The 18,200-nt window shown below is 37.2% G+C and overlaps 1 protein-coding gene across 1 annotated transcript; it reads left to right on the top strand.

Annotated features, from left to right (window-relative positions):
• The first annotated feature begins 6,849 nt into the window (after positions 1 to 6,849).
• LOC137018974 (microfibril-associated glycoprotein 4-like) lies at positions 6,850 to 8,953 on the top strand. Its single transcript, XM_067383863.1, has 6 exons — positions 6,850 to 6,899; positions 7,020 to 7,078; positions 7,151 to 7,363; positions 7,703 to 7,799; positions 8,278 to 8,445; positions 8,622 to 8,953. Exons 2-6 carry the CDS (start codon positions 7,073 to 7,075, stop codon positions 8,879 to 8,881), a joined length of 744 nt encoding a protein of 247 aa, XP_067239964.1. The 5' UTR covers positions 6,850 to 6,899; positions 7,020 to 7,072; the 3' UTR covers positions 8,882 to 8,953.
• The last annotated feature ends 9,247 nt before the right edge of the window (positions 8,954 to 18,200 follow it).

Genomic DNA, 18,200 nt, shown 5'->3' with positions numbered 1-18,200 from the left:
CATACACAATGGTAATTCAAAGTGCCTTACATTAAGAATAATAATAAAAATGGAACATAAGGAATAGAAATAACAGTAAAAAACAGAGAATTTTGCTATCTGGATGGATGAGCTAGGACGTCTTAGGGAGTTTTTTTGTTGATGTCGTCCATCAGAGCGGATCAGAATACATCTTCCTCACACGACAGGACTGCTACCTGTTAAGGCACTTCAAACTGATAAACAAAGTTTCAGTCTCCCCTTTTCCCAAGACACCTCAAACTGCGCCACACAGCCCTAATCCCCCTTCCGGAGATATCTTAACCATGCACCACAGCTCAAATTTCCCCATGGTTTGTCAACTTATCCAAATTTACCAAATTTTAATCTAATCACAAAAGCTTTCTTCCTAATTCTCCCAGCTCTTTCAACCAGACAGCAATATTTAAAATACATTAAAAGTCAGAATAACAAGATGATACATAAAAGATATAAAATACATTGAAAATGAAATAAAAACAGGAAAAGGAATTAAAGGAATAAAAAGATAATACGTATAAAATAAAATGCAAACAGTTCAATCAGCAAACGCATAGATAAAAAGATGTGTTTTGAGTCTGGATTTGAATGTGGCTACTGTTGGAGCACACCTGATCTCTTCTGGAAGCTGGTTCCAGCTGGTGTAACAGCTAAAAGCAGACTCTCCTTGCTTTGAGTGAACCCTGGGTATTTCTAAATGACTTGATCCTGATGATCTGAGTGATCTGTTAAGTTTATATTCTATGAGCATATCTGCAATGTATTGAGGTCCTAGACCATTGAGTGATTTATAAACAAGTAACAGTACTTTAAAATCAATTCTAAATGCAACTGGAAGCCAGTGCAAGGACCTGAGGACTGGTGTGATGTGTTCATGTTTTCTGGTTCTGCTCAGAATCCTGGCAGCAGCGTTCTGTACGAGCTGCAGCTGTCTTATGGTCTTTTTGGGAAGACCAGTGAGGAGTCCATTACAATAATCCACCCTGCTGGTGATGAAAGCATGAACAAGTTTATCTAAGTCTTGACTGGAGACAAAGCATCTAATTCTTGCAATATTTTTGAGATGATAATATGCTGATTTAGTTATTGTCTTTACATGGCTACTGAAACTCAGGTCTAACTCCAAAATCACACCAAGATTCCTGACTTGATTTTTAGTTGTTTGACCCCTAGAGTGAAGGTACATGTTCACTTTGAGAACTTCATCTTTGTTTCCAAATGCAGTGACTTCAGTTTTGTCTTTGTTTAACTGAAGGAAGTTTAGGCACATCCAATTTTTAATTTCATCAGTGCACTGGCACAGGGAGTCAATGGGGCTGTAGTCGTTAGGTGATAGGGCTAGGTAAATCTGGTCATCTGCATAGCTGTGATATGCAATTTGGTTCTTTCTCATTATTTGGCTCAGTGGCAGCATATATAGGTTGAACAGGAGGGGTGCGAGTATTGAACCATGAGGGACTCCGCATGTCATGGATGTCCACTCAGACTTATGGTCACCGATACTCACATAATAACCTCTCCCTTCTAAGTATGACCTGAACCATTTAAGGACCATCCCAGAAAGCCCAACCCAGTTTTCCAGCCTGTCAAGAAGAATGTTGTGATCGACAGTGTCAAACGCAGCACTGAGATCGAGAAGAACCAGCACTGATAATTTACCCGTATCTGTGTTTAGGCGAATATCATTTATTATCTTTATGAGTGCTGTCTCTGTGCTGTGTACTGTGATCACAAGTCCCATTTATAGTGTTATTAAATAGGAAATATAAGATATATAATAGGATATAAGAAGACAACAGCGAGGTGGAACAGCTCATCTGAATTTATTTGAAATCAAATTCTATATAAATAAATTGCATTATATATAAAATTATTTTATTTACAAGTGTCATGTTTGCGATTTTCATTTGCATGCAGCCCAGGGGTGCGTTTCCAAAAGCATCGTTAGTCAACTATGATCGCATTGAACTCTATTGGTAACGACGAAACTTGCGACCACAGATCGCTTTAGGAAACACACCCCAGAACTGTTTCTGATCATTAAATTGAAACAAACTCACGCTTTTTTGACATTACTTTTATTTATTCAGATACGTTCTGTATTTTTATTTTACCTTTCTTTTTGTCAGCATTGAAAACTTCCCAACAGTCTTCCTTGATTTAACTTTTTGTCTTAAAAAGGGGATTTAATGCTAATAAATGTGGTGTCACATGACAGAATTATCCTATACACACAGCGTCCGCGCGTTCGTGTTGCTCCTGTTAAAGCTCAGTAGTTCAAAGGTGCATCACAAGGATGAGGAAAATATTGAAAATATGTTTCCAAACTCATTTTTGTGACATTTGAACTATCGACATAGATTTTAAGCATTAAAAATAAACCGAAAAATATTGTCGACATTTGATTAATTTATAAACATCAGCTATATTGCTAAACATTTTAAAGCACTAAACCTTTTTTTGCAAAAAAAAATCCTTGAAACCTGACTATTGACTGAATTTGATTTAGCAGTGAGGAAAAATCTGCAGGCCGTACATCATTTTGACCGAGGGTGATCTATTGTAACTGTAACTGTAATTCTCACCCTGTCCAGTTGGTGGCAGAGCATGAGTTCAGCCTCCAGAACAAAATTAACACTGCCACGAGAAGTCATCAGTCTGACGCAAAATCTAATGACAATTGCCCCTGAGTCAGTCTTGATGAGTTTGATTACGCACCGGCGAGATTACGCTCAAACTTGCACTCATGTTTATGTTAATAACTTTTGAAACATAAGGGATAGACACATAATTCTTTTTTTTTTCTCTGATTCCTTGGCTCAAGTCGATTCAATTGTACACTATGACATCATTTTGATCCAACATTTTGAAACCTACTTTTTATAACTCCTAGGCTGTTGCTCTGATTTTAACAAAAATTGAACCAGATCATCTTCAGACCATACAGACAAAAAGTTTGTCAATTCATTAAACCATTCTCGAATAGCAAACACTCGCAAACAAATTCGATGAAGAGCACGCCAAAATGAACATGAGGCTATATCTCCGCAGCGTATTCTGACCAAACATGACAAAAATGACCTGAGGGTACCTGCAGAGTTTCAGCACAGTGCCACCTAGTGGTTAGGAGATATGAAAAATTGCTCTTTTTGCTTATCACTTCTAAACCGTTTAGCCAAATATCACAAAACTCTTTAGATTAGGTGCAGCATTTTGGGTGTTGGCTATTTTAAATTTTTTCATAAAATGCTGTATTTTATAAACTTATTGGTGTATCGTTACAGTTTTTTCCAATTGCTAACACACTAAAATGACATGCACAGCACAATTATTTAAACTGACACACAGAGAGCAAAACTTCTTCTCAAGTCTCCAAAAGTCTAAACACCTTTTCTGTTTTACACACATTTTGCATTTCAAAATAGCACTTTTTAAATTCACTAAATACAGTTCTCTGCATAAGACACAACAATCTGACATAAAGTCACATGTTTGCCATTTCAAAACACTGCCATTCAAAATGACACTACATGAGCTAATTGGCCAATTACATGTGCCACCTGGCCAAACACCTCAGTGGTTAATTGTTAACACTTCAATCAGGATGTAAGCACTATGAAAAGATCACAGGTGAGAACCTTTTTTTTTTACAACAACAATGGAAGACATTGCAGAGAGAGGAAGAGGAAGAGGAAGAGGGAGGTTGAGAATAAGAGGGGGAGGAAGAGTGAGAGGTAGGGGTAGAGCAGGTAGAGGAGTTCATGGCCAAAGAAGACAAACACTTTCAAATGAAATCAGAGCAACCTTAGTAGATCATGTCATCAACCATGGGTTGACAATGCGTGAGGCTGGACAGAGAGTGCAGCCAAACTTGAGCCGTTTTACTGTCGCCTCTGTCATCCGGACCTTTAGACTGGAGAACAGGTATGTAACCAAAATTTCATGTAGTACACATGTAGTATACCCCATGTCATAGTGTATCAGTTGGGTGACACCTGTTTACTTAGTGTATGACATCAGCCATTCATGAACTGTACAAGTTTCCTGTACAATGTACTCTACTGTGGGGGAAAATATTTAGGCTGCATTGTCCAAGCCCTATATATATTTTTATTTTATTTTTTCTAAAGAACTGAGAGACGACACCATGGTGGAGGAAGGGGCCAAATGTTCACCGGGGTACAGGAAGCTGCCATTGTAAACTTGGTTTTGGAAAATAATGAAATCAGATTACGAGAAATTCAAAGCCACATCATCCAAGACAACACCTTATTCAACAACATTCAACGAGTTAGTCTGTCCACATTGGCTCGCATTCTCAAGCGAAACCAAATCAGAATGAAACCACTTTATAAGGTGCCGTTTGAGAGAAACTCTCAAAGAAACAAAGAGTTCAGACAAGCATATGTGGATGTAAGTACTATATTGACTGCAGTACACTACACACAACATTGTTTCCCAGTGTACTGGATAACACCATATTGAGTGATTTTTGTTCTTTGTTTTCAGGGAGTACTGGAAATGGATGCTCATGCAATCCCACATGAGTTCATCTTTATAGATGAGGCTGGGTTCAACCTAGCAAAGACCAGAAGAAGAGGGAGAAACCTCATTGGCCACAGAGCCATTATAGATGTTCCTGGCCAACGTGGTGGGAACATCACAATGTGCGCTGCCATCTCCAATATGCATGGTGTCCTCCACCGTCATGCCAAACTTGGACCATACAACACAGCCCATATTCTCACATTTCTGGACAGACTTCACAACATTCTCATACCACCAGAGCGTATGAATGATGCAGACCATCAAAGAAACCGCTACGTTGTAGTATGGGACAACGTGAGCTTTCATCGTGCAGCCCCAGTCCAAAACTGGTTTGCTGACCACCCAACATTTCTCGTGCAATACCTCCCACCATACTCACCATTTCTGAACCCCATAGAAGAACTCTTTTCGGCATGGCGGTGGAAGGTATACGACCGGCAGCCCTTTGTGCGCATGCCTCTTGTGCAGGCCATGGAAGAGGCATGTGATGAGATTGATGTGGGTGCAATTCAGGGATGGATAAGGCACTCAAGGCGCTTCTTCCCTCGATGTCTGGCAAGGGAAGATATTGCCTGTGATGTTGACGAGGCGTTGTGGCCAGACCCGGCTGTGCGGCAAGATGCTGCCTAATTATTTTTCTTGCCTTTTTTTGTTTGTTTGTTTTTTTTACTGTAATATATTTTTTTTCAGAAATTTTCTTTTTCAGTTTACTTTTTTTGTAAGAATATTTTTGTTCAGTCCCATCTAAATATATCTGCTGTGCTTATGTTGTACTGACTTGTTTACTGTAGTGAAGGAAAAAAAATAAAAATGTTGCAACAGCATGTGTGTATCTGCAAATATTTCTGTGCATGTGAACAATCTGATACATATTTTAGTATTATGGCAAAGCATACTAAAGATGGGGGTGCTTTTCATTATGCCCAACAGTGTGTAGGTGGTTAGGCAAAAATCTGGTAATATGAATGAAGTGTGTGCCATTTCATGCAAAAGTTTGATTTTGATAATGCTCTGTGTAGTTTCGGTTGCAGTGCTTCATTTTGCAGGATATATGAGGTATTTTGCAGTTTGGGTGTGTGGTTTTGTGAATTGTGTTAAGTGTTTTGATAAAACCAGACTAGTTTGAAAAATTGTGTGTTAGCAATTGGAAAAAACTGTAAGAAAATTGATGTGCCATTGGCACCATGCCCTGGAGGTACTCAAAAAGTTTCAAAGAGACCGTGTCACCTTGTGGCCAAAAGTTAGAATGAAATTTCCAAAAATGGAATAACTCTTGATTAATTTTACTTATTATAATGAAATTGGTCTTGATAGATTCCATGGATACCATATTTGCCATAGTCGGCCGAACTTCCTGTCCGGCATTTTGATCTTTTTAAACCTACCTTTTCAAATCATCCTAGAACATTGGTCCAATTTTCAGAACAATTTAATTGTATCATCTTCATAACATGCCGGCAAAAAGTTATGGATTTCGTGTTGATGGCATGATGCCACAAACACTCTGAGGCTGTATCCCTGCAGTGCTTTGGCATATTGACACCAAACTTTGCATGTGTCATTATCACCTCACTCTGACCACACAACATCAATTTCATAACAGCGCCACCTATTGGTCGAAAGTTATAAACCATTAAATCATATTACTAGTGATTGTTTTCTTGATTTTTCAGCCATAAAATCATCTTAATGTCTTTAATTGCTCAATGTTGCAGTTGGTCTGATGATCCCAGCAATGCTGGCATGACTTATCGTGCCTTCTTTTAGCTTTGCCCCTTGACTTCTACTTGCAGCTATATTTTTAATTATTACTATTTAGCCCTGTTTATGGTATGAGAACCAGAGAGTGTAAAATACATGAATACTACACTTATGTAACACTACCACAAAGTACATCAGTTTGATTTGTCACTGCATGTTTAGTCACCAACATCATGTTAAAGATTTTTGAATGTTTGCATGTCAAAAAGTCATCAGGACCTGGTTGGAACAAACACCTTAAGCTAAGAAAATACAAATTATGATACAAATGATTAAGGATTTTCTTAACTCTTTTGCTTAAGGGGTCTGTTGTAATCGGTTTCTAGATAAATCACTTTATCATCACTTTCAGATGAAATAAATGTGTCTTTTGTTTCCTCTGAAGATGATAAAGCAGGTTGCCAAAAAAAACGGGGCTTCTCCTTTTATGGCATCTAACCCATGACTGTCCAATAAAGATTTGAAGGTAAGCTTTAGGGGTTTTGCAAATACAGAGGAGGATCCTGACAGTCAGAGAGATATTTAAAGAAGCATCTCTCGCCTGAACATTCAACAGATTCTCAGTTCATACGGTGAGTTTTATTTTGGGTCATTTTGAAAATGATGCAGGTCTCTGGTCTTTTTTCTTTAATGACAGAATACATGTTCATGTTCAACTAAAGGCGATTTTATGTGTCTGAACTGTATTTCAGGAGCAAATCCCACTGAATCCTCTGAGCTGAACCTCTGAAGAAACTTCTCAAACATGATTGTGAGTTTTTGTGTGTAAGAATGTAAGTAAGATTTAGTCAGACATCAAACATCAGTTGTGTGTCTCTCTCAGGTGTTGCTGTGTTTGTCCGCGGTGTTTCCCGTGTTGATGGGGACTGAAGTGGTCAACTCTAATTGTCTTCTTATTGCCACTGACTGCTCTGATGTTTATTCAAGTGGGAAAACCAGCAGTGGCGTGTACACCGTCTCCTCAATAGATGGACCGGTGCAGATCTACTGTGACATGATCCCCAGCGGAGAAAAACACAGCAAAGGCCACTGGACGGTAAGAGTTTCAATCTGAGCAAGAGTGTTTTATCTCGAGACCTTATTTCATTAGCAGCGTGAATGATACTATTTGCATATTTAATAGTAACATTGTAAACTATTATCCAAATTGTCAATCATTTGAAAATTGTGCTTTTATTTGTCTTTGTTTATTTTACTGAATTTAATAGTTCCATAACAGACTGCCACACATTTGGTGATGCTAGGCTCAGAAATGAAAGCTTGTCGACTTAAAAAATAAAACGCTTTTTTAATGCTTTATACTTTTGAACATCTTAATTTAAAAAGATGAATGATGTGAAATTATGTGTGAAATCGATGATTTATGAATCTTCAGGTGATTCTCAGGCGAATGGACGGCGAGGTGAATTTCTTTAGGCCATGGGACAGTTATAAACGGGGTTTTGGTAATAAAGAAGGTGAACACTGGCTGGGTGAGTGTTTTTGTGATGTTTTGGGCAAAAAAGGAAACAGAGAAAAAGGGGCCGTTTACTGTACACTGTTTTCAACTAAACACTGAAAACTTTTGATGCGTTTTGACCGCTCATGTGCACGGCAGCAGCGTGATTTAATTACACAAGCTTTTGAAAACGGATATGGCTGTAAAAGTGGCTGGTTTTGAAAATGGCACCATTGTCGTCTCTGTGTAAACTACAAAAACGTGATTTTTTGAAAACAGTGACGTCATGCAAAGTGACATCGCCAACAACTGGCCTGGCAGCAGAATAAAGTGTTTTTAGTCGTTTCCGCAGATCGGTGTGAACGAGAAAAACATAAAGGAAAAAAATTTTCAATTCAGTTTAGTACATTGTTGTCGTGTGAACTTCCCTTAATCTGGACCATAGTATAAATGCAGATTTATTTGGGCATTAGTTAATCTACTAAACCGGTTTCATTTCATGTTTTCAACAGGTTTAGAGTTTATTCACCTGCTGACACGCAGGAATCGGTATAAACTGAGAGTAGATCTGGAGGACTTTGATGGGACGAAGGCTTACGCTGTGTACGAGTCCTTCTCTGTGGACTCTGAGGCTCATGGGTACAAACTGCATGTCAGCGGCTTTGTAGATGGAGGAGCAGGTAAAACAATCGACAGATGTTTAATTTTCCTGTTTTCAATTGTGTGACTAAAATGATGAATTTACATGAACTAGTAATGAAGGAGGAAGAGAATGTTTAAACCATGTTTAATGCTGCTCTTTTTTAAGATGTCTAAATGAAAGTGTCTCTATAATGAAAGTTTCTTGTTTCTGCAGGTGACTCTTTGAGTAACCACAATCAAATGAAGTTCTCCACCTTTGACAAAGACCAAGACCTTAGGGGCAATGAAAACTGTGCTCTACAACACTCTCTAGGAGGGTTCTGGTACAAAACTTGTTATGACACAAACCCCACTGGTCTGTATTTGTGGGGGAAAGATGATGGTAGTTTAAATATTGGGGCCAACTGGTACTACTGGAAGAAAAACAGGAAATCTCTGAAGGCCATCACCTGGAAGATCACAAGTGTGATGTAGACCAGGGGTTGCAGCTTGTGCACATATATCCACAACTATTATGCATTCATGTGGATCTTTCTTAACATATGGTGACCAGCATGTCCCATCAGCTTTCAGTGACGGAAAATTGTACAAAAAAAAAGAAAAAAAAAAAGAAAATAATAATAATAATAATTATTCAACATCCATTGTTCTTTTAAAAAAGAAATGTGTTGAAATTGGGTTCATGACTTCAAGCTTTTCTACATGCTTTGCCTGCTTTGATTTTGAATCAATAAAAGTTTATTCTCAAAGCAATATGTTGTTTTTGTGTGTTTTAAGTATTAATCAACTAAACTGGCAATACTCATGTGGGCTTCACATATGAATTATGAAAAAAGTGAATTCAGGGTTTCTGCAGGTTTAATGAAGGTCAGTTTAAGACCTCTTGAAGACCAAGTAAATAAAACCAAACTGAAGGGAATGTTGTATTAACAACAGTTTTAAATGCAACGTCAAACAGATCTCCATTATGTTTTAAATTCATTTTACAAAAAGCTAGTATATGGAAATAACTTCTACCATTAAAAGAGTGCTATTCTTTGTCAATATTTTTGTCTTGTTTTCCAGTAAAAATGTCTAAAGTTTAAACCAAGACACATTGAAAAGCAGAATGTCAAAAGATAAGTGTTTTTTCTGAGAAACTGATCAAAATGAAGTGAGTTCATGATTGAAACAAGAACAAATATCTGCCAACGAGCTCAGAAAAATCAACTTATTTCAAAGTCATAGTTCACTGATATATATATATATTTGTTCTTCTTTTAAGTATAAACTTACATTTTGTTCAATTCAGCATCTTCATTTTGCATTTTAAGTAAATGTATGTTGATTTAAGGATATTTGTATTGGAAAACATTAATGTCATGCCTTTATGAATTTAATACTATATACATTTGATTTAAGACCTTTTGATTTAAGGCCTTATTTTGTGGAAGGGTGAATCAAGACCCGCAGAAACCCTGTTTATTACTGTATTTAAAATGATAACGTATGAGAGTAAACTAGAAACAGATTATTCTAAAATGTAAAACTCTGCTGAAATATAAATAGGTGTATTATATATCTGGTTTATCTGGACCGTAACCAGGTATGGACTGGTGATTGATGGAACTGAGACTTTTCTCAGTGGTCAGGCCGACTTTTGAGCAGCATGTCGGAGTCAAATTTAGATTTGTAAATGGAAAGATGCACAATTTCTGATTTCAAATGAATTTTGAGTGAATATTGGAGAAATTAAGTATTTTAAAATTAGTAATTCAGTCAGTTTTAGACTTCTCATTTGCCATCATTATATTGCACTGTATCAGCAGTATCCACTGGTTCTTTGCTAAAGTTTTCTAACAAAGATACAAGTCATCTGAGTGGGTTGCAAAATGAACCAACTTCTCCTTCTTTGACAGCTGATTCACTGAAAGATAATCAAGTTAGGCTTACCATCGCATTAAGTTAAAGCACAACGATGACTCTGATGATGAATCGACTTCTTTATATCAGATGTTTTGAAACTCTTTAAATGTTTCATCGCCCACCGCACTTTCGGACGCAGACAACCAGATGAGCTGTGAATTCAGCACATGGATCGCAGAGAAGAAACCTTTGCTGTTCTGCATGTGTCTGTAATCCACACGACTTCAGTCCATCAGAAACAAATCCCTCATTAAGGCGTTTGAACTTTAAACTGTTGCTTCTGGACAAAATATGAGTCCATAATTCATAATAACGCTTCCTCCAGTGAAAAAGCTCTAACTTACTCATTACCATATATCTGTTATTGCCTAATATTGCATATCACATTAAGCTTTTAATCTTTAATCTAAATTGCTATCACAACACGTTATCATTTCGCTAGCCTATTCAGTCCATCAAACAACTCATGATGACAAGTCATGTCATCCTCTCATTTTATTGCCACTTGCACTGGATTCACATTTCATAAATGCAGGGAAATAGTCTGATGGAGAAGATTTCAGAATTAGAGACACGCATCCAAACTTTAATCAAGAATAGTATGTTTTGGATGTGACTAGATTAATGAACCCTGTACATTGTTCGGTTCTGGCTGTACAGCACATGCAGCAGGGCAAATGGGTGACTGAGACGGCATAGTCGCGGGGCAAAACACCGCTGTTCCCTTCCAAACTCGTTTTCTCCACCCACTGAGAAGTGCCCTAGTTATTGGCGATTCTATTACACTGAACTTGTGCTAGCTGCCTCATGTCACAGAAGTCAGATAAATCCCAACACATAGAAACTCTTACACCTCGATATTATCACATAGAGACTGTGTCTGTACACCGATTTAGTAAAAACAAAAAACTCCCAAACCCATTTAAGGGTAAAGGGTAAGGGTTTATTTCTTGCAAGAAAGGTCAAACAGTCAACAGAAACACAAGTAGCTGCAGAGTGTAAGATAAAGAACGAAAGCTTCCCCTCACTTTTATATCTCTAACCTCCAAGACTGAAGCCTCTGTCCTTTTAGGAACATCTCTTAGCGGCTCTAACTTTCCACACATTGTTAGCACAGACATGTTTTTAACATACATCTTGCATGTCCCCATACCATATCTTGCTCTTTCTATTTCTGACATCTATGTTAAACACTATGTTAAACATTACCAATTAAGCCAACATCAAACTTTGTTCCATAAGCATCATATTTCACAAGAATACAGGTAAAAATCATATGAAAAATTAAAATTTCCACAACAGGTTGCTGTAATTTATAGCAATATCTTCAGTATTACTCAGAGGTCTAGTTTCAAATATTATGTTTAATGCTTTATGTAACGTTATCTAGTGTAAGTGACGAGTGGTACTGTTCATGATTGCAAATGACATGGATGATTGCTGTGGGAGCTTCCACATGTGGAATACTACGGAATACTACTACTATCTGTTTCAGCCAAAGGATAAAACATTTGAAGAAACTGTGAATATTCTTAAGGCCCATTTTGAACCAAAGCCGTTGATAGTAGCTAAATGTTACCGATTTCAATGCTGTGTCCAAAAGCCCCATGAAACTGTGTCCCAGTATGTTGCTGAACAATGTGCGTCAAAATGTGACTCTGGTGCAAGTTTGGACGAGGCTCTACGTGATTGCTTAGTTTTATCAGAATCCAAAGTAAAGCATGTCAACGAAGATTGAGGACACACTCACTTTCGCACGTGCACTTGAAATTATTCTCAGCATGGAGACTGCAGAACAACTGAGGAAAACAGCAGCAAGGGTGCATAAGGTAAATGAAAAGACAGAGACAATTATGCTATTGTTTTAAAGGCAAAAACCACAATGCTCAGGAATGTTATTTAAAAAATTCTAAAAGTCACAATTGTGGAAAGACTGGGCATATAAAGAAAGCATGTAGAGTTAAAGGGAAGTCATATCTCAACAATAAATCTGCTGAACAACAGAACTAGCACAAAGTTACAGCCTATCTGTATGCTGAAGAACATGAGCTGGAAATTATTGTGATAACAGTGATATATATAAAGAAATATATATATAAATATGTTCCTGTTATCACTGAAAAGCTGCATATAGGCTATATGTATGTATGTATGTGTGATTATATATATATATATATATATATATATATATATATATATATATATATATATATATATATATATATTAGAATTGCACTGTGTACTACGGTAGTATCGCGATACTAAAGCTTCAAAATACTGGCGATGCCATAGAGTGCCCCAGGGATGACGTGTTTTTGTAGGCAAAACCCGGAAGCGAGTTAGCATTTTAGGACTTCCGGTTCCAACGCTGTAAAGTCTATGGGTTTTTGTTAAATCGCCTGAAATAAGGTCTGTGGTTAACAAAGCCTCTAAATACTTTCACATTTTGATCTATGGCATAAAACACACCAGTTACAACCAACTTGTGATTTTTTAAAACTTTTACTGTGTCTTAAAATCGGCGGTTGCTAACAAATTGCTAAAAGGGACTACTTCCTTTGGCGGGGACTTTAGACGTCATCATTAAGAACGGGACATTTGGACAGCATTCCTCATGAAAAAGTGGATAAGTATTCATGCACAGATCATAATCAGTGAGCATGTTTTTAAATAGAGTTGTTTTCTAAATAAAGTTTGAGGACGTTTGGTGGTGACGACGTTGATTCGTGACCATGGTGTGTTGTAGTCCGTTTATAGCCTACTGTTAGCCTTTTATATCTGATGACTTTATTTAGGCTTCAAAATCTATAAATGTTGTGTTAACTTGTAAAGTTTATCTTGATAGACAAAACGTGTAAGTGTCATAACCCTTTGTTGAACACAGAGCTTATTTTCTGCGATTTTCCAAAAGTCTATGGGAAAAATGAATAGGCTTTCAACCGAGGGAACCCCAGTGCCCAAGGAAGTCGACCGGAAGTTGAAGTCGGCCGCGTGCCGCCATCTTGTAGCAGAACTTGACTTGCGTTAGCATCCCATTGATTCCCATTCATTTTGGCGTCACTTTGACAGTGAATAACTTTACATCTGAGGCGTTTAAAGACTCCATTTGTCCATTATTTATTTCCAAAGATACACGACAATGTATAAAGGGCTCCATTACCTTCTAAGTTACATTATGGCCCCGTAGAAACAGTTTTTGTAAAAATAAGCTAACGATTGCGTCATAACCACTCGACTCTCTGTCGCACAGAAGAGAAGGTACCGTACAGACAAGAAGAGAAGCTCGCAGGCAATCGGGGAGACGTCAAGAGAGAAGCCTACTGGCGTTACATTTTAAAATACTATTCAAACTAATTATTAGATTATTATATTATTAGAATACTTACTCCTGCTCACTCACGCCAAAGAACTCCCCGCTCAAGCTCGCCGTCTCTGCAAGATTAACGATGGCAGTTTGCACGCACAGCTACTAGAAGATTTACATCTGTCAGACAGGTTGCTGACGTCATCAAGCTTAGTTTGAGTCTGCGCGTCAGAAAAGGAAGTGCTAAAAATCGCTAAAAATGGGCTTCACTTGTCTCAATTGAGTTCCAATGGGGTCGCTGTGTCCATTTCTTTTACTGTCTATGGGGAACCCACGCGCCGCTAACTTCCGGGTTGGCCTACAAAAACGCGTCATCCCTGAGGCACTCATCGTCAGTACCGTAAGGAATGTTGTATGTGCAGCAGTACACTTCAAATTAATTTTGCAAGAATTTTGAGAGTTGCACTTGCACGTTGTTGTTGGCAGTGCATTTTATCTGGAGAAAAGGTCTGAAATTCACTTAATTAAAATCTTTATATAAGAATGAATTCTCACAGTTTTTCCGTTGCTCATTTGGCCACTTCTGGAAAAGATTAAATAGTTTGTTTCTAGAAACATCTTTGCGAACACGATTCAGACAAATGCAATTCCATTCATCAATAAGCTATAGCGGGTTTGCACTCGGTTCTTATCAATCATATCAATCGTGATTTTATAATTATAAATGTATTATATGTTTTAATATACATACTGCTCTCCAGTCAGGGTTAGATATTTCAAGATAGGCTGGCAAAAATGCTCCTGATAGTTCGTGACACGAGCAAGAGTGCTGTTTTTGTTTCGTTTCTAAATGAATCTGTTTTTGAACAAATTGTGCGAGTCACTGACTCACTAATCCATTCATAAGACAGTCATTTGCTTCGTTCCTGAATGAATCAGCCGTTTTGAACGAATCGGTTGAATGATTCATTGACTTAATCATTAACACTTACTGCCACCTACTGGCGACTTAGTCTCCCATCTAAAAGTAGGCCTATTCTATCATTTTTTTTACCATCTAAAAGTAGGTCTATTCTATAATTTTTTCCGCCAACATTTTTATTTCTATATTCAGATTTTTATATTTGAAACATTAATAGTTGACCTTTCGCCGGGAGTTTGATTGACAAGCGATTTAACCAATCAGAACGCCGCATCCGCCATTTTGTCCGACAAAGCAGCCAGTAGTTAAAAGATTAACCTCGGTGGAGTTAAACTTGAAAAATGGTGTGTATTGACGTCTTCCCGCGTTTGAAACATTCATTCTCATGTTCATTGACTAATAGGAAGAGATGATCGGTTGAGCTGAGGATCTACAGCAATCTGTCACGACCATGGTCACGACACATTAAAGAGCAACAAAACGGTTTTTATTGTTTGAATTTCTTTAATAACTACACGGTTTGAAAGCTGGGACTTTGTTTAATATCATAAGTAACCTGCTCTGTCTTGTCTGTCGATGTGTGGTCAATATCCTCTTTGTTCCGCGATGTATTTTTCACTGCGTGTGGAGTGACAGCGCCACGGCTTGTCGGACAAAGCAACAGTAACTAAGGGGGGTGGGCTCGGCGAAAGGCTAATTGTAATTGAAGTGTAAATGCATAAATGCTACATCGTAATGTCAGTTCATACAGCTTCTGTGCAGTGCTGAGATGAATTTTGTTTACAATGATTCATTTGATTGGTAATAAAAGCCTCTTATTCATTCTCATTAATGAAGTATTCAGAGTACAATCTGGTCTGTTTTCATGTTTTTATGAAAGTTTGGTTCATTTTGTATACTGCATGGTATCGTGATACTAGTATCATGATACTTCAGCTGGTATAGTATCGTAAGACATTTTTATGGTATCGTGACAACCCTAATATATATATATATATATATATATATATATATATATATATATATATATATATATATATATATATATATATATTACCATATATGGAGGCTGTCCATGGTTGCCATCGGTCGTTGTCTTTACATCTGTTGTAAATCTCCTTTATTTTGTTTGTCATCATGTTTGTGTTTCTGTGTTCATGGAATAAATAAAGTGCAACATTGGGTGAAAAATAAGTGTTTTATATTAGAGCATTTACTTTTGTCAGTTTTGTATACTTCTCATTTGACATCATTAAATTGTATTATATTAGCAGTATCTCATGTTATTTGCTCAAGTTTTAAAGATACCACTGACCTGAGCAGGTTGCAAAACAAAGCAAAATGATGCAAAACTTTGCTAGAATGATGAAGCACAACAATGACTGTGACAATGAGTTTACTTTTTCATAACAGATGTTTTGAAATTCAAATGTTGAATTTTTGACCTTTTATCTCTCCAAGCATTTCAACCTTTGGTGAACTTCTGTTGAATTAACTGTTGAGGTTAGATTTCAAAGAAACACATATCATATTTTTAAATTTATTTAATTAATTTATTTCAAATGTTTAGCCTACTTGTACAGAATCAACATATACTGTATATAAGTATATTATTTATACGCTGTCCATATTTATTGTTGTCTAATAGTCTTCCTGATTGTTTTCAACATGTGCAGCAACTACAAGAGCTCTGCTCTGCTGTCAGATAGTTGGAGGAGGCCAATCACGAGCTGCAACAGGAGCTGAGTATACTTTGAGAGGCTATTATCAGATCTGAGCAAACACAATCAGTACCATATAGGCTGTCTACATGGGCTCAAGGTAGTGCCCACATAGGTAATCTATGGTTTCTGAATGGGGAAATATATGCACCCTCTTGGCCAAACCATATGGGTTAGACATGGGCAAAGTTTATATCAGTGACCTGAGCAGGTTGCAAAAAAGCAACTTTGCTAGAATGATGAACTTGAAGCACAACAATGACTCTGACAATGAGTTTACTTTTTCATAACAGATGTTTTGAAATTCACATGTTGAATTTTTCAACCTATTATCTCTCCAAGCAGCCTTGGGTGAACTTCTGTTGATTTAACTATTGAGGTTAGATTTCACATATTATATTTTTAAATTGATTTTATTTCTTTCAAAATGCATTTCAAAGTACAAAATCAACATATACTATATACACCAATTAGGAATAACATTATGACCACCTTCCTAATATTGTGTTGGGTAGGTGGTACGTGTCAAAGTAACATCCACATGGATGGCAGGACCCAAAGTTGCCCAAAGCATCACACTGCCTCATCATACAAGATTCTCTGACCCAGTCTCTAGCATCACAATTTGGTCCTTGTCCAACTCACTCATATCCTTACGCTTGCCCATTTTTCCTGCTTCTAACACATCAACTTTGAGGACAAATTGTTCACTTGCTGCCGGAGTCTGTTGCAATCGGTTCCAGATGATCCCACTTTCAGCTGAAGATGATAAAGCAGGTTGCCAAAAAAAAAGCTTTAGGTGTTTGAGAAATATTTAAAAACACACCATCTGCCTGAACATCCCACCTAATCCTCTGAGCTGAACCTCTGAAGGAACTTTGCAAACATGATTGTGAGTTTTTGTGTGTAAGAATGTAGGTAAGATTTAGTCAGACATCAAACATCAGTTGTGTGTCTCTCTCAGGTGTTGCTGTGTTTGTCCGCGGTGTTTCCCGTGTTTATGGGGACTGAAGTGGTCAACTCTACTTGTGTTCTTGCCACTGACTGCTCTGATGTTTATTCAAGTGATAAAACCAGCAGTGGCGTGTACACCGTCTCCTCAATAGATGGACCGGTGCAGATCTACTGTTACAGGAGAAAATCACAGCAAAGGTCACTGGACGGGAAGAGTTTCAATTTGAGCAAGAGTGTTTTATCTCGAGACCATATTTTATTAGCAGATGAACCCCAGCGTGAATCATACCATTTGCATATTTTATAGTAACATATTCCTGTGGCTCAGTGGTTAGAGCGTGGCACTAGCAATGCCAAAGGTCATGTGTTCGATCCCAGGGATTGCACATACTCAGATACAAATGTATAGTATAATGCAATGTAAGTCGCTTTGGATAAAAAGTGTCTGCCAAATGCATAAATGTAAACCATTATCCTAATTGTCACTTAGTGCTTTTATTTGTCTTTGTTTATTTTACTTTTATTATTATTATTATTATTACTTAATTTACAGTTTTTTCCAACTGCTAACACACATTTTCAAAACTTTTTCTCTTTTTTTTTCAAAACTTTACAAACAAATCCAAGAATTACACACACAAAATGCAAAATGCCTCACATCTTGCAAAATAAAGAACTGCATTCAAAATATCACAAACTGGACTCAAACATTTGTCTTACTTTGCAAACACATTTGCCATAATATTCTATTTTTGGATATATCATATACACACATAAGCTGTACATTTCTGTACAAGATTGAAAGTAATTGGCAGAGAGATGTTGAAAAATATTACTATTTTTAAATACTAATTTATTGGTGTGTGTTTTGCAAAAAGTGTTTTATGAAATTGAAAAATGAGTCAAAGGCTGAGAATAAGTGTGCGGTTTTGCAGATTTGGTGTGTGGTTCTGCTGTTTGAGTGTCAGGCTTCAAAAATCGTGTAAC

This window comes from Chanodichthys erythropterus, chromosome 1 (genome assembly GCF_024489055.1).
Source record: "Chanodichthys erythropterus isolate Z2021 chromosome 1, ASM2448905v1, whole genome shotgun sequence".
NCBI lineage: Eukaryota > Metazoa > Chordata > Actinopteri > Cypriniformes > Xenocyprididae > Chanodichthys > Chanodichthys erythropterus.
Note: the sequence above shows the minus strand (reverse complement) of the source record. Positions and strands in the feature narration are given on the sequence as shown.

Bases quoted from the DNA above. Each gene is read 5' to 3' on its own strand.
- LOC137018974 (XM_067383863.1), top strand. The intron at 7,364-7,702 runs GTAAGAGTTTCA...ATGAATCTTCAG, and splicing joins ACAGCAAAGGCCACTGGACG to GTGATTCTCAGGCGAATGGA. The intron at 7,800-8,277 runs GTGAGTGTTTTT...TGTTTTCAACAG, and splicing joins AGAAGGTGAACACTGGCTGG to GTTTAGAGTTTATTCACCTG.